Source organism: Asterias rubens, chromosome 18, assembly GCF_902459465.1.
Source record: "Asterias rubens chromosome 18, eAstRub1.3, whole genome shotgun sequence".
Taxonomy (NCBI): Eukaryota; Metazoa; Echinodermata; class Asteroidea; order Forcipulatida; family Asteriidae; genus Asterias; species Asterias rubens.
Genome location: NC_047079.1, coordinates 8,866,922 through 8,883,825, shown reverse-complemented (window position 1 = coordinate 8,883,825; position 16,904 = coordinate 8,866,922). Strand labels below are relative to the sequence as shown.

General features: G+C 38.2%; 2 protein-coding genes across 2 annotated transcripts in view; one reads left to right on the top strand and one right to left on the bottom strand.

Annotated features, from left to right (window-relative positions):
• LOC117302231 (DNA ligase 3-like) overlaps window positions 1-9,209 on the top strand; it is a 29,893-nt gene extending 20,684 nt beyond the window's left edge. Inside the window, exons 9-19 of the mRNA XM_033786074.1 lie at window positions 535-759; window positions 1,099-1,238; window positions 1,945-2,032; window positions 2,153-2,230; window positions 2,695-2,818; window positions 3,189-3,403; window positions 3,623-3,769; window positions 3,938-4,183; window positions 5,003-5,209; window positions 5,455-5,613; window positions 5,989-9,209. Coding sequence (XP_033641965.1) covers window positions 535-759; window positions 1,099-1,238; window positions 1,945-2,032; window positions 2,153-2,230; window positions 2,695-2,818; window positions 3,189-3,403; window positions 3,623-3,769; window positions 3,938-4,183; window positions 5,003-5,209; window positions 5,455-5,613; window positions 5,989-6,093 — 1,734 coding nt within the window. The 3' untranslated portion in view covers window positions 6,094-9,209. The remainder of the gene's footprint in view (window positions 1-534; window positions 760-1,098; window positions 1,239-1,944; window positions 2,033-2,152; window positions 2,231-2,694; window positions 2,819-3,188; window positions 3,404-3,622; window positions 3,770-3,937; window positions 4,184-5,002; window positions 5,210-5,454; window positions 5,614-5,988) is intronic.
• A 280-nt stretch (window positions 9,210-9,489) lies between these two features.
• Window positions 9,490-15,773, bottom strand: LOC117302232 (F-actin-capping protein subunit beta-like). The gene is made up of 9 exons (XM_033786075.1): window positions 15,659-15,773; window positions 13,422-13,526; window positions 12,710-12,831; window positions 12,435-12,548; window positions 11,901-12,042; window positions 11,422-11,484; window positions 10,971-11,090; window positions 10,722-10,798; window positions 9,490-10,154 (listed from the first exon to the last, which is right to left on the bottom strand). Exons 1-9 carry the CDS (start codon window positions 15,659-15,661, stop codon window positions 10,073-10,075), a joined length of 828 nt encoding a protein of 275 aa, XP_033641966.1. The 5' UTR covers window positions 15,662-15,773; the 3' UTR covers window positions 9,490-10,072.
• Between the last annotated feature and the right edge of the window lie 1,131 nt (window positions 15,774-16,904).

Below are 16,904 nucleotides of genomic sequence, written 5' to 3'. Positions count from 1 at the left end.
AAAAATACTTGAAAAACAACGAAGAAAACAACTGACCTAAACAATTACGTTCTCCCAGACTGTAGAAAGGTTAATTTAAAAAGACTTTGAATTCAAAAGACTTTGAATTCAAAAGACTTTGAATTCAAAAGACTTGATTTTTGAGTGGAAAACTTAACATGCTGTTGTAAGAAGGCAAAGTATACATTTGGTTTATATCCTGGTTTTCATAGCCAGATTGCTTTATACAATGTTCTATTAAACACTCCTGTAGGCTTCTAACCGAAAGTTTTTATTGCCATTAATTTTAAGAGTAATGACTAAGCAGGCCTGATACTTCACGGAGGCAATGAGGCCGATTGCCTCCGTGTCCCCTGGTCATTGCCTTGGTGCCCTTGAAATGCTCCAGTAGAAATTTGCAATTTCATCATAGGGTGCCCTTTACCAAGAAGAAAATGCCTTGGTGCCCTTGCCCTTTCAAAAACGAAGCATACAGCCCTGACCAAGTGTATACCTCCCTTTGAAAGTGATTGGGTTTTTTCTCCTTTATTCAAGGCTGAGGCTTGCAAGTCAGTTGAGATGGCCATGAGCAAGTGTCCCAACGGTATGTTTGCTGAGATCAAGTACGACGGTGAACGGGTACAGATACACAAACAAGGTGACACCTTCCAGTACTTCAGTCGCAGTCTGAAGCCGGTCTTACCTCACAAAGTCACCCATATCAAGGATTACCTGCCCAAAGCTTGCCCTCAGGGAAACAGTATCATATTAGACAGTGAGGTGAGTAAAGGGAACCTAGTTGGGTACCTATGGGGCGCAGCTACCCTGAAGTACCCACAAAGTTACCCATATCAAGGATTACCTGCCCAAGGCTTGCCCTCACGGAAACAGTATCATAGTAGACAGTGAGGTGAGTAAAGGGAACCTAGTTGGGTACCTATGAGGCGCAGGTACCCTAAAGTACCCACAAAGTTACCCACATCATGTTTATATTTTGTTCACATTTCCGAGACTGGCACATAATCTCTGACCACATATCCTTACACTGCCCTTGGCCCCGCCCACCTGTCATCCCAGGAGTATGAATATTAAACCATGCCCCTCTTATTGCATCAACAGATTCTGATGGTTGATAAGACTGGTAAGATCTTGCCGTTTGGATCCCTCGGCAAACACAAGAGGAATGCCTTCAGCGATGCCAACGTGTGTCTCTTCGTTTTTGACTGTCTTCACTTCAACGGGGAAGACCTCATGGACAAGTAAGCAAGTCTAACTATTTTATTGAGTGTTGAACACTGAGGGCGTACATGGTTTTCCTACATTACAAATTACTAAAAGAAACCATTTCAGTACATAAATACATCAACTACAAAAACTTATATAATACATGTACAAGGAAGGACACTAAAAGTTCAAAAAAAGTATAAATTTAAAAAATGCTGGTTGCTCTTTCTGTTATCCTTGATGCGTTGCCAAATTGCCTCAGAGCAGAAAGTTCCTTGGGAAGGAAGACCAAAGGTAAAAAAAACCCAGAAGTAACAATCTATTTCCCATTCCTTTTAAAAATACACCAGTATCTCACAAAGAAATCATCTTCAAGCAAGTTCAAGGCACAAGTCGCTTATTTCGTTAGCAAACAATTTAAAGCTCAAGGGGAACAAGTGTAATTTTAGGCGCTATTGAAATTTGTTAAATAATTAAACAATTTTCATAAAATACAAATAACTTGAGGGTAGCTATCGTCAGACCTGATACATGTACTTCATGGAGGCAACGAAGGTGATTGCCTCCATGCCCCATGGTCATTGCCTTGGTGCCCTTTAAATGCTCCAGTAGAAACTTAAAATTTCATCATAGAGTGCCCTTTACCACAGGAGAAAATATTTGCCTTGGTGCCCTTGCCCTTTTGAAGCATACTGGCCTGTATCGTGGAGGTAGATTTTTGATTTTTTTACCAATTTTCAGGCCTATGAAGGAGAGGAGAAAAATCATGGAGCAGAACTTGACCCCGATCAAGAACCGAATAATGTTCTCCGAGTCCAAAGATGTCTCGGTAAGTTCTCGATCTGAAGGATGAGCATTTCTCTCTTTATGTTATATAATATCGTACATGTAACTCGATATTTGAAAGTAACATCTCAGCCATACCATTTATTTTGTTTTGTTATTGCAGAAAGCAAGTGAGTTATCGAGTTTAATAATGAGCGTCATCCGAGAGGGTTTGGAGGGCCTCGTTCTCAAAGACAAGATGGTAAGTAACCATCTTCCAAGACTACTCTATGACAATTCACCATTCACACAGGAGCTTGAGTTCGGTGCTCTTATCCGCTTATTAGTATTATAGAATAAGCAACTATTTTGTATCGGACTTTTCAGCGGATGATGTTTGCACTTGCCGTTTGTAATTGTCAGTCCCACCTTCAAGCACCCCCCTTTTTTTTACAGTGGGATGGGTGTTTTTTTTAACTGTGGGGTGGGTTTTAGGGGACATTCTTTGCGGCAGGACAGCTTTGTAGAGGTGCTGGTCTCCTGTTCCTCCTCGCCACTCACTGGCTTGGTATTTTTTAGCTATTTTGCTTCTTTGTTTCTTTATGTATCGATTTGTAAATTTATATTGTTATGCCAGTGTAAAGTCTAATAAAACTTAAAGTATTTGCCACTGCTCATACTGCATTTATTTGATGAGTTGGAATACATGATTGTTTTCTTCTTTAGAGTGTTTATGAGCCAGGCAAGAGACATTGGCTGAAGGTGAAGAAGGATTACCTAGCAGAAGGTGCAATGGCAGACACAGCTGATCTTATTGTCTTAGGGGGATACTTCGGCACAGGCAGCAAAGGTAAGAAAATGGCCAAATCAAATACTATTCTATAGCATAGATGATAAAGACTATTTGATTTTACCCCTACACCAATGTGTGGAAAGTTCTCCATACATGTACTCAGTACTTTCCAGAGCTCTGCGGAAAACAAATCTACAGGCATATTACTAGGGTGGGCTTCAAACCCATGACCCATTCTAGACCAAATGTCTTTCCAACTAGACCAAATAGCAGAAACTGGTAACCAGGTTAAAGTCTATAAAGTTTACATTGATGCGACTGGTGCCCCATCCATTCTTTGCTTAGCAAACTGGCAAAGAAATTAGCTTTATGAAAATGGGCCCTGATTATTATTCTTGCATTCTCATGTCTGATTTTTGCATTCCAGGGGGCATCATGTCGACATTCCTCCTGGGCGTCCACGACCCGGCTACGGACAAATTCCTGACGGTCACAAAATGCACTGGTCTGGACGATCAGACAATGAATCAAGTCAATCGTGACCTGGACGTCAATAAGATCAGCAAAGATGCATCTAAGGTACCAAGCTGGCTCAGCGTCAGCCGGACTCTGGTGCCAGACTTTGTGGTCAAAGATCCAAAGGTAAAACTGGGAAACCCTGCGTTCACTAACAGTAATGAATAAGAGAAATAAAAGAGTGGTGGCATTCAAAATTACCATTTAGTACCTTGCAGGGTTGGGATAGATAGATTGTCATTGGTTACAGGTACATTAGTTTTGTTAAGAATGTTGTTGTTGTAAACAGATTCAGTCATTTGATTCTGCTCTCTAAAATTGTTCCCTTTTTCTTTTTTTCAACAGAAATCTCCAGTGTGGGAGATCATGGGGGCAGAGTTTACCCAGTCGGAGAGCCATACAGCAGGGGGGATATCCATCCGGTTCCCAAGGGTCAGTCGATTCAGAGACGACAAAGACTGGCATTCGGCAAACAACCTTGACAGACTCCAGGTAAAGTTCAAAATATTTTCTCGTAGTTTTGGAGATTGTTGTAGATAAATTGTAATCAGGAATCGGACGAGAGCGAAGAATTTGTTATCTCTGAGACTTGTTGTCCACACATGCTAGATGTTGTGTTTCAGCAAGAACTGATCTTCTGTTTTTGTCTTTTGAGTAAAGGCTCTTTATAAGAAGTCCAAAGAGACAAGCGACATACCGGATCTGATCTCCAAAAAAACCCCCACCCCAACCAAAATCACAGCCAGGATGCACAAGAAGAAAGGCGGGGCCTCCAAAGAAGAAGAGGAGGAGGAGGAGGAGGCGGTGATAGAGGATTTTGAGGATTCTGATGAAGATGAAGACATAAAACCAAGCCCTGCTAAGAAAATGAAGTTAGATACTAACGGCAGCGGTACCTCCTCCCAGGTTTGTACATTCTTTACAACTTGACCCTCCAAAACCTTGTCTTTTTTGTGGATGTTAATTGTCACATATGGCACTTGCAGCCACCATACTTTGTGTTGTTAATAAACCATTGCTTCTAGCTCACACACATGAGTCGCACGTGTCCCCCTAAATCTTGTATGTTTCTGACAGAAACGCTTCTGAGCTTGTGTTGTTTATAAAAACTGATATCTCCATATTCATGCTTGCCTTCTCTTTCCTTTAGCATGGTCGCCCAAAGTACACCCTGCCTTTAACTAAATTGTTATGCCGTCATTATCTTTTATCCTTTTTGCTCCTTTTGTTTTTGTTTTAAGAATAATCCTTTTTTTAGTTCTTAGTGGTTTTATAATTGTATTTTCTGTATTTTGTGTTGCCTTTTACCTAACTTAATGATTTTATGTTCCAAGTTCTTTGAGGCCTAGCATAAGATAAATACCTTATTATTAATATTATTATTTATAAATAGTTGTACTTGATATCGTTGGCACCAGTAATTTCTTATGTATTAACTTTTGTGATGCTAATTTTTTACATTTTGATCATGTGTTTTAGATAATCCCACTCTTTAACAAATTCTTTGTTATAGATGTACATAATTATAGTAGTATTTTGTTTTATATATTAATTAACGAACATGCACTTCATGATAACTGCATTGTGTCATACACTCATTGACCATGTTGACTTCAACTGTTTGTTACTTATTACAAGAAAGTGTTGTGTTGATCTTAGTAGCCAATCGTATACCAAACTTCCGTACCAAGAAATCATCTTTGCTTTTAAATCCTTTCTTTACAGAGCAAGCCAACTTGTAAGTACGGGGCCCAGTGCTATCAAACCAACCCCCAACACAAAGCAAAATTCAGCCACCCTGGTGACACGGATAGCTCGCCCAGTAAGAAGATTGCCCCAAGCCCTAGTAAGATGACTCCAACCAAACCCAGCGCAGCCGCCTCAACAAGTGCCTCTAAACCAAACACGTCTAGCACCCAAAGTCCTAGCAAGGTGAGTATTTATTTGATCCACTTTCTGTTCTGTGGCTGTGTGCCAAAAGTCACTTCAACATTTAGTATTTTAGTGTACAGTATTGGAGTTGCATTTTTAACTATGAGACCTATTCCCTTATAGCACCAGTTAATGATTTACAACTTTATTCATGACATTTTATTTATGATCCACATCCAGAGTTAATTATTCAAACTTATTCATTATGAGACGACTACTTACTTATTAATATTCATGATTCCCAGGCTCTGCCCAACATCTTCTCCAACGTTGCCGTCTATATGCCGAAGACGACACCAGATTTCTACAAACTGAAGCGATACCTGATTGCATACGATGGAGACATCGTGACAGACTTCAATCAAGCCAATGCAACTCATTTTATTCATGACCCACAAGCAGAGGTGAGAAAAGAGGTCAACTTCTCTCACAAATTTATAAAAGATTCACAAACTAGTTAATGAGAGATTAGAATTAGCTGTTGCAAAGTGCTTACCAACCAAAAGGACCAACTGGTGTAAATGCAAATAACCCCCCCCCCCCCCCCAGCAGACTCTTTTTCAAAGGCTAAATGACAACACAACAAACATGAACAGGTGTAACATAAGGGTTGAAGTGTCAGGCCTTGTACTAATATTTGCTTTTATACCATAGGGCTATTTCTTAATGATTTCCCAGACATGTTTCAGTACAAGCTGACATGGTGTTTGGTCATGTTAATTTATTATATTTTAAAGCATTTCAAACTGTTGTTTTTGTTTTCTTTTTAATTGCAACAGGAGCCAACGTCGACGGCTGGCAAAACCATAGTCACAGCGGACTGGATCTGGCAATGCGTGAAACTCAAAAAGTTATTGCCAACTGCAAAGTTTGCGCCCAAATAACAAGTCAGCTAACTGGTACAACAATGTAGGGGTTAATCTTTCAGAATTCGGAAGACTTCTCTACTTCCATGGAGTGGATGATGAGGCAAGACAAGTTCTCAAAAGAACATAATCTACCCAGCAAGTAGATATACACATGGTGTTATCGCAAACCAAACTATTCATTGACACATCACTATGCAATGTCTCAAGACATTGACACCTCACTATGCAATGTCTCAAGACATTGACACCTCACTATGCAATGTCTCAAGAGTCCCATAGGGGTACAACAATGGTATCAAACAAAATAGGATAATGGACTTTATTCTTATGATTGAAATTAATTGGAGGATATCTATGTTTTAAATGTTAGGAATAACTTTAAACCATTGGAAGATGAAATAATATATAAATTCCTGTTTGAATTTATCTTTAAGGCGCAATGATGCATTTCACTTAACAATTTCATGAATTTTGATATTTTTTAGTAAACTTAATTTAAAATGTTTCATTTCTTAATTGTATTTTTTTTTAAATGTGGAATATTTTTTTTCTTACTATACAAAACAAGTATTTGTTATGAAATTGTACATTGTATTCAAGATGACATTAGCAGCTTTTTTTCCTAATGTAGACCATAGTGGTGTCATTTTATTTTAAAAGGTGATCATGAATTAAGTTTCTGCTAAGCTTAAAATCTTTCCAGCACAAAGCAGTTTTGCTTACCGTGTATTGTGTTTGTAATAACTGATTCTCAGATTTTGAAGGATTAGAAATTTGAGACTTTTATATGAGTTCAGATAGTTTAAGCTTATGCCTGGTGAAGAAAATGAAGATGTACTTTTTCAAATACAAAGAAATTCCTTCTCGTGAAAGGGAGGGTAATTACACCAAAAATTAATGACTGAAACAACTTACTGCATAAGAAACACTGCAGCTGTTGCTAATGTATAAGTTTTTTTAAGAAACAATCCCTATGAATGAAGGTTAAAGAGAAAGACATGCAAAAACATTTCAATCTGAGAAACTTTTGTGCATAAAACATTTCTCAGATTGTCTTTTCCAACAACAGATTGTTCTTCCTGTGTGTACATAATGTACATGTACCTGCTTCAGAATTTCAGCAAAATGTCAACAACCCTACCACCTTTTGAAATGAAATTTTCACATGTTAGTTTTATGGTAAATATCTGCATTTATGTGTGATTAAAGCAACCAAAATGGTTCCACAAACCAAAGGTATACTTTGCCTTTAATCCACTTCTCTTGTAATGCGAGACTTTTGAGACGCTAGTGGCAGCAGACATAATGCAGATCTGAGCATGCACCCACGTGCTTAAAATTGTGCACGTTGGTCGGGTACTACTCGCGCAAACTGAAAAAAGAACCAGCCAAGTCCATCGGGACTCTGTTCCCCAAAAGTTTTTACGATGCAAGAAAAGATCTCACGCCTTAGCGTTTTGTGAAGTCCGCTGCAAGGAACTAAAACAAAGCGCATTGAGATGTTTTGTGGAATGCGCTATATAAAAACTAGTTATTATTCTTATTATAATAAACTCCCAAGTACAAAAGTTTCAACAATAAGGTTCAAAAGATAACTCAATACACACAGTGTTTGTTTTATATTCTTTAATATAACAAAAAGTTCACTTCCCATACTTGTTTATTTGATAACAAATTCTGACAAAAATTTCATGAATTTTTCCTTGGTAAGTTCTTGCTTCTTTTTTTAAGTTGCATTTTTTTACATTCATCATAATTATATAAGCTAGAAAGAAATAAGCATTCTCATAACAACACAAAACTTGGATCAAACTTTTATAGTAGTACAGATCCTTGTTATGATTTTACGTATAGATCTCTTTACACGGCTCTGTAGGATATGACCACCATTGCAGGCCCAAGTCATTCAAGAGATAAATATTCACTATATGCACAATATTGTTAAAGGCACCACAAAGGCCGTAAGCATCAATGGTTTGGTACCTCTTACATATCAGTTCTATACTGACTATAACTTCACTGACTATCACTGCACAAGGAACCGGATTTGGATGTGTCATGTTGATGCCCAATGCACACTATAAGCATCTGAATAATAAATTTTAACAGACGAGCGCAACAGCGATAGTTTATGAAGATGCTTTTTTTTCTCTCTCCACGGAATGGTTCCAGACTGAAAATGCACGTAAAAACAATGATTTTTTTTTTTAAATAACTGAGAATAAATATTTTACTACCAATTTCTAAATGGGCTTTTCTCATATGACGGGAAATTTAACGGCTAGATTGTTGTTTAATTGCATCAATGGATTGATTTTTCATCTCTAACTTGGATCTATGCTTAGGATCTATGCGAAGAATCTCAAGTAAAAAAATTACTAAAAATATTTGCATCAAGTCTTTCAACCAATCCGAGACTTAAAGGGTATACCTTTGGTAATTACTCCAAATATGAATGATAAACTGTTGATAATGTATAACATTTTGAGAACTGAGTCTTTTCAAATGAGTAAGGCTTTATAGACAGATTGAAACAAAATTTCAATCCGAGAAACATTTCTACAAGAGACATTTCTAAAATGGTGTATTCCAAGTATGTATAATTCTTCCCACGTGGACTCAACCGCTTCAGATTTTTCTGCAATATCCCAAAACCACTACTTGCTTTTGAAATGAAAGTTTCACGGGTTAGTTTTATTGTATACATTAAAACAACAGAACAGTTCCAAAAAACCAAAGGTATACTTTGCCTCTAAAACCTGCCTTGTCCTATACTAACCATCAATGTTTGCATCACTTCTCATTAGGGTAGAAACTACCCCCACAGATGCGCAACATCAGAATAGTTTGTAAAATTTTATTTTAATAGATACGAAGGGAATATTTACTGGACTACAACAGTGACGACCCCACTCTAAAAGATGGTTTTCTATGAACTGATTTAAATAAACGAATAAACTTATTTTGCTCTGTGATTATTTCTACATTTTAACAGTAAATTCAAATGCCTATGGTTAATAATGATGTAACAGGATGATAGAGAGCTTAAAACAAATTAGGGTAAAAATATTTGTAAAGAAACCCTGGGGATTTTGAACTACTTTTTATGTGTATGTTACCATAACAACACAGATACATGTACAACAAAAACAGGGGGAACGAACTGAGCCCAATTTTATAAAGCTGTTAAGCAGAAAACAAGAAGTGGGGCACCAGTACCAAAAATGAATAATAAACTATGTGGAATTTTGGCTGAAAACTAGTTTCTGTTTAGCAAAATTTTTCTGTGCTTAGCAAGTTTTCACGCTAAAATTGTTACAAAACAATTCTGAAGATGTACTTCTTATTATTTCAAGGTAACATGAACACAATAAAATAGTAAAGGAGTATGTTACTAATAATCTTTATAGAAATTTAAACATTCATTTTCAGGAAAATTTTGGGAGTTGGTAAACAAATGAATGGAAAGTGACTAAACATCGCTTAAGTGATTCGATGAATCCTGCGGTAACCTCAATACAAAAAAACGGGAATGAACAAAATCTCAACCTTTGCTTATCTTAATATAGCAACCAAGAAGAAAAATATTGCTTGACACTTGATAACATGTACCCCAATAATAATAACAAACAAACCAAGGAGGAAGAAATAGTGTATGGTATGACCCCATTTCTTAAATCAGGCAAGAGGATTTACAAAATATGTATTTATGTTCATCCTTGACTTTTCTATAAAAAAAACTAAATATTGAAAGTGTTACAGAGTTGCACTGGCAATCAAAGTGCATAGACTGAAAAATAAAATGTGCAAGTATACCCCCTGTATATAAATTTGGGTCGACTTCCTAAATGCATTGACCCACAGGCTGTTGCCCTAAAACGGAATGCAACAAACCCACGTCGTTAATCGAAGTGTTATCCCATCCGCGCTGCTGAAAATGAAAAAGCCCTCTGTAGACTTGTATAGTATCTCTGTTGAGATAGGGGAGCCACGCTTACTTGCGACCCTGAAAGTTTTGAAGTAATTCCTTTGCTAGCTGCTGTTGCTGGTCCTTTGCACTTAAGTTGGAGACACACCTGTGGGTATAGAAAGAGTAATGATTCAGAGTTAACGGCTTTCTTGATTGAATAAATGTTTCTAGACCTCTCTTTATACCGGGCCTGATAAATGGTAGGGGAGTTACCCTCACGCTACCAAATATTCTGAAACTACCGGTACGTCCGATCAGCTTCCCTGTGTCGACCCCGCTGTGCTTATTGGGGTGAGCCCCTGACAAGAGCTAACCGAATGATCACTTACCCTCTCGTGGTGACTTCATGCACCTCGGGCCAGCCCCCAAGTAACCTGTTCCACAAACAGGGCACTTGGGGCTGACTCGGGTGAGCCCCTGGAATGACATCAAAGCTATACGAACGTACCAGAGCAGACCGGGGTCACCCCGGGGAAGCTTATCAAACGCACCCGTTATTACACCTGCTTGTTATACTACATGTATAACAAACCAACTGAAACTTAAAAGGTGTTATTCCATCAAGATCGTAGCGCACATGACGGTACTTTAACATGGTTAGAGGTGAGTCTTAAGAGCTGAACGGTATAGAGATAAACTAACAGATTCCCTAATAATTTAAGTTAAAATTTACCTTAAATCATTAATGATGTCTCTCGTCTTTCCAAAGTAGATTTCATTAAGTGTAGTTCTCATTTTGTTCTCCATTGACTGAAGGAAACAAACAACAGGAAGGAAGCTATGTTTTAACAGTTGATACAAACATATCTCTAAAAACATATTTGAAAGGTGTTAAACAGGATTGGTCGCAAATTGATAATTTCTGTGGACATTTGTTCTTTTGTGTCGTACCCAAACCCTATTAAAGAACTTGGGGACATACCTCAACCATCTTGCCAATGTTGACGATGTGGGGAGTTGCCTCACTGACTTGACAATCCCCCTCGGACTGCCGTGTCAAACTTCCGCCGAGGTTCATCGTACCGGAGCCGCTTTTGTTGGTCTGCATTGAAACGAAAGGAGTCAATATACAAATTTGAGGATTGTACAGAAATTACAGAAATATAATGAATCATTTTGTGCGGGATCTTGTCATACGTACCCTTGAAATAAAATGAGATAACTCTTCTCTTCTCTTCATCAACTAATAACAATTTCATCTAATAAACTGTTTTGAAAATGTTTCTCTTTTTGATTCTGGTTTTGTGAAAAGAATCTTTGAAGCTCTGTGGTCTTGTGGACTTTTCCCACCATATTTTCAAGCCTGGGTTGTAAATCCACCTTCTCTTACAAAGTCGTTTAAAAAGATGAAACTATTTTCAGTGATAACTAACCTGTAGCCAGAGCATGACAGTTGATGTCAACTTGTAGTGTGCATTGCGTCCACTTGATTTATCCTGGGGAGAAACATACATAGATCTCATAAGGTTTCAAGAAGTTACTTTCGTTTGCAATTTAAAAAGAATTGTCAAAGAGTGGATCCATATGATTAAGGTTAACAGATGCCTTTGAAACACGCAGAAAAACTTATTCAAGTTGGAAAGAATAACGTTGGCTTCCGGTTACTATGCAAGTTTTTGCAAAGTCTATACCGAGCCAACATGGCTCATCAGCCCAGTGTTTATATCCGGTGTCCTTGACATTAAACGACTAAGAATATTTTCATATTCCCCCTGGACAGGATGCTAGTCCATCCAGGTAACACCCCTGCTCTCTCCAAAACCCATTTGTACTCCTGGGTGGAGAGAAGCTATTATGATAAAATGCCTTGCTAAAGGACACAAGTGTAGCAATTGACCAGTCCTGGACTTACTTGTACTTCAACGACGTGGATGGAATCCCAGCATCCCTGGATGGTCTTGGATCCATCTCCGGCTTTCTTGATGAGAATGACCCCAGCGAAGCCATGGTCAAGATCCCAAAGATACACTGAAGATACACCCCCTTCAAAATATCTAAAGAAAACCAACAAGAATAATAAAATAACCACAAGATAGAAATTTCTGTAAGGGTCAAGTGAATGCAGCACCAAGTTTCAACCCTTTCTGCGTCAAAAGCGACTTCATCGACTGCAGCAGAGCTGTCAACATTTGCATCTTGCATCAGAAAGACTTTGTACAAAAATCAGGGAGATACTTAAGAACTTTTTTTCAACATAATGGGGGAAAAGAGTTTCCGTAATGGTAAAACTGAATCGGAGTCCTAATTCATACTAAAAATGTAAAAACTTATTCTTCAAAGTGTGTTGGACCAAAGTTTCCCAGCTTCAATCAGCAACCTCTCACAAACTGAATACAACAAAACCCTAACTGAGCTAATAAACAATAACAGAATGACAGGTTCTTACAGGTCTCTATAGGTGTCAAAGGCAATATTGGCCTCGACCTCGAGCTTGCGGAGTTTGGCGGAAGGTACTGCTCCGTCTTCCAAGGGTGGGTCGTACTTGTTATTCCAGGGTGACCTATGTGAACAAAAATGTATAATATTAAGTTTTTTAAAGGAATGAGCCTGTTGACAAACTGCTTAAAACAAGCCCATACTTAACATTCCTGATGTGTTAACGGCAGAGTATACTTTTGGTAATTGCTGTGGGTTATTTCGAGGCATGGCCCTAATACACACCTGTAAGAATCGCCGTCTCTGTTATAATCACACAGAAGATAATCTTTCCCGGCTGAGCTGTCCCGAGCGATCTTGAGTGGCTGATCAACCGATGACAGCAGGTCTTCACAGAGCTCTGGAACCTACGTTTTCGTAGATGAAAATGGAAAATGTGTGTAAGGGTACTGAGAGACCATGTGAAGGCCAAAACTACTAGGCCTTCAATGGATCTATAAAGGTCATGACACACAGGATGCTTCATTTTTGAAAGGGCAAGGGCACCAAGGCATTTTCTCCTTGGTAAAGGGCACCCTATGAGGAAATTGTAACTTTCAAGGGCCCCAAGGCAATGACCAGGGGGCACAGAGGCAATCGGCTTTGTCGCCTCTGTGAAGTATCAGGCCTGGGAGACCAGGTGAATGCCAAAACTAATAAGGCCTTGAGCGGATCATTAAAGGCCATGTCACACAGGGTAATTTGTACAGGCAACTTTAAGGCATTCAACTGCTCTGTATGCCAAAGGAACAGTTCGGCAGCACAAGAGACATTCTTCTAGCTGTAAAGGTCCGGTCACACAGGCCTCGATAACGAGATCGAAAACGAGATCGAAAACGAGAACGTTAAAAATGCACGCCCTCCATTGTTATCGCTGCAGTGTGACTCGACTTTAAGTCACTATTATCCCTTGTAGAATCCAGAGCCTTGCCCCCCCCCCCCACCACGAGTCTCTTACCAAGTCTATAAGGTCACTGAGGTTCTTTTCAATCTCTTGTGGCGGGAGTCTTCTCATTAAGTCCAATGCGCAATCCAACTGTGTGTCTAGATCAACCTGCGTTGCCTAGCAGGGTGCAAACATAATCAGGAATATAGCGTTAAATACCAAGTACATGTACAGTATTTTGTTAACCATTTGAGATAATTAACACAATTTTAAGAGTAACTATGAATATAAATATGAATAGTAAATATGCAGGCACAACCATGAGTAAAATCTCTTTTGAAGGAGTGGTGGCTCTGAAAAGAGCCGGTTTGGTCTCGACATTTCGAACTGTATACTCTGCTCATCTTCAGGAGAAAGGACAATTTTGAAGTTTTCCAAACATAGTCACTGTAAAGTACCAACTGTAAAGTACCAACAATAACACAGTGTGTATGTTATGTGTGTTACAAGAAAGTTAAACAGATGTAATGTACACTACACAAATTTCAACGTTCTATTACAACACTTAAACGCTGCCAACAAGTATATTTTCAATTGACCAAGAATGTGTACACTCACAATGAAGGGATACTTGGTGTGGCATCCTGTATTCTAATACAGATTACCAGTACAGTTAAATTGCTATAAGGAAGAACCTGACTATTTTTTACCAGGAAATGATTTGACAATGACAGTCAATAGTGCAATTATAAGTGTACTTGTCATGGAAGAAACATTTACACATGTACGTGCATCAAGTTGCTCAGGTATCAAATAGCATCCATACTACATGTACATTCCATTGTTATTAGTCAAATTAAACTTGCAGTATGTAGTCATTTGAGCTTTTTTTATGCACATGCCCCACGCACGCCTTTTTGAACTGTCTCTTTCATTCAATTTGTTCAGCTGAGTCAATTTAAGTTTTCAAGACAAATCTCTAAAATATATCTGGTGTGACTAAAACAACATTGACATCTTGGAGAGATACGTGCTAGTTGCATTAAAAAATGCATTTCTCGCTGTTAAAATGTTGTAATGTCTACTACCCGTACTACATGTATATTATGAGGTTTCTTTCTCCACCAGTCCAAACTTTACAAAAAAAATCAAGTTGTTGTGAAGTTCAGGCACCAGTACTGTGTATGAACCAGCCTATAATCACCATTATGATAAAAAAATACACTCAAGTCAAATGTAGTCATAAACACACATACATCTAGGGTTGTTCTTTACTTCCTGTTTGCAAGCATTCACTGTCAGTACACAGACAAAACAAGTGTACAGCAATATAGCACTACAGTGTAGAGTATGATCTATGCATCACTTATTAAAACAGACACAGAATAACAAAATTGAGTGCACACCAAATGTTAATCTTGAGTTACAAACGTGACATTTTTTAGTAGCAATCCAGTCTAAAATTGCAGATGACTATTTTAATGTTAATGGATTTTGTGTAGCATTGCTAATTACATTTCTACTTACTGAGCTACACTACACCTTCGTATGATTCAACTGTTTGCACTCAATGTCTAATGTATGTGTAAGGGAATGATTCACCACATTTTATGGCAATGGATCTTGTTTGCCATCTTGCAGCAATTCCACCCCCACTCTAGTCTAGATGCATAGTGGCAATATAAATGCAATGTTGGGCAGTTAAATTTATTATTACACAAATTAAATCACCCAGGATTGTTGCTATTTTACATGCCAAGGTTTCATATATTGTGTATATATTTTTTTATAGATTCAACTGCTATATTGAGAAGGGGTGACTAATAAAAATGATAAAAAATAGAGAAGTTTAAGATTGAAAAATAGACAAAAATGGCATACAACCAAGCCCAACCAAGTTACCAACAACTCAACAGAGGAAATAAAAAAGTGGCCCACCCACTTTTTTTCACAAAATAAATAATTAAATAGCTTCACAAATCCCACTGTTTTACAAAGCTGTCACAAACATAAATGTTTGCTTAATCTTGAAACAGAATGTGCATAGTTTATAGTTAATAAAACAAACAACAAATTCTGGTAAACTAATCGGCAGTATCAGGGTTAAAATTTTGCCGGACACTTGACAGTGTAAGTTTTACTTTTTTAGGGTCATTTTTGTTGACGCCCTCTAGCGGCTAGCCTACACGATAACAACGGGCGGAGCCCGTCACACAAAATGGAGGCATTTACTGCCAAATAATGCGTGGATATGCTCGATCTTTTGTCTTAGAAACAATCGAAGATTAACTTAAGCGCTCGTCACTTACCATCGTAAAGAAATGTGGTGGTACCCCCTGAATCTCAGCGTGCAGACGGTAACTCTAACTTCGGGAATAACCACTCAACACACGATATTCATCTCAAGATGGCGAACATCCGGGCTTTTGTGACGTTTCTTTATGGGACAAAAGTCTAACCAATCAAAGGGCACGGTTGTGAATAAATCTGCCCAAATAAGGTCAAAACCGATGAGCAGGTTTTAATAATAGGTGAAGTTCCAGCAGATTGCTTCCTTGTTATTTTGTTGTTTTTAGCTGCTCAAAGAAAGTAGAGGTAGGTTCTTATTCGGATTAGTTTTTCCACACGTTAATCATTATGTGCGAAATGTACGTGAAATGAACTTACGCGTATTCTCCCACTTCAAATCAAGCTATTAAAGCCGGGAGTTCGTTTGCTATATTATAATGTTCATGTTCAATCTCACTTGCGACATAAATTAATGTGTGTGCTCTGTAAGTATAAATTTATTATTATTCTTGTCTGTAGCCCTGGTTTATTACCTTTTCGCTCGGCCTACGCAATTGCCTTCTTTATAAACAGATCGTACCGATTATTTTCCCCTCGTCATGCTAAAAAGAAGAAAAAAAAAAAAAAACTAGGGCTCCGACCCCGAGAGTTTATACCATAGAGGGCGCCATTTAAATATGCACGGGGGGGGGGGGGTAGACGTTCAGGCTGGGGGGGGGGGTAGAGTTCTGATCGGAAAAAAATACTGAAATGTTGAGGGCGCTTGATTATTTTTTTGGTAAAGAAGATCGAGCGGAGGGCACTGAACATTAACAATAATTGAGCAAGGACCAGATGAACTGAGTGATAAGGAGAGCAATGGAACACAAGTAAACGTTTACCTATGGACTTTTATAGACGACGTAGGGTCACAACTATGAGTAATAAACATTGATTTGACCAGCATGATCGTTCCTTTTTTTTATACAAAAACATTTTCATTATTTATTTTTCTCAAGCTGACCATGACCGACGCCCAGGCTATTCTTTATGCCAAAAAAATTAAGACCAACCAATAAAACAAAATTCAAAGTTGTGTGTATTTATTATTATGTTTTCTAAGACTTTTATTTTTATTTTTGTTAATCATAGTATAGTAATTATAAATCAAACTTTTGAACCGTACTCTTTTCAATCAAGTTGAGATGAATGGGCGTTTCTTCAAAATCCGGCTGTGAAAATTCGACAGGGCGCCCCCTATTGGGCAGTATTACTCAGCCCGCGCAA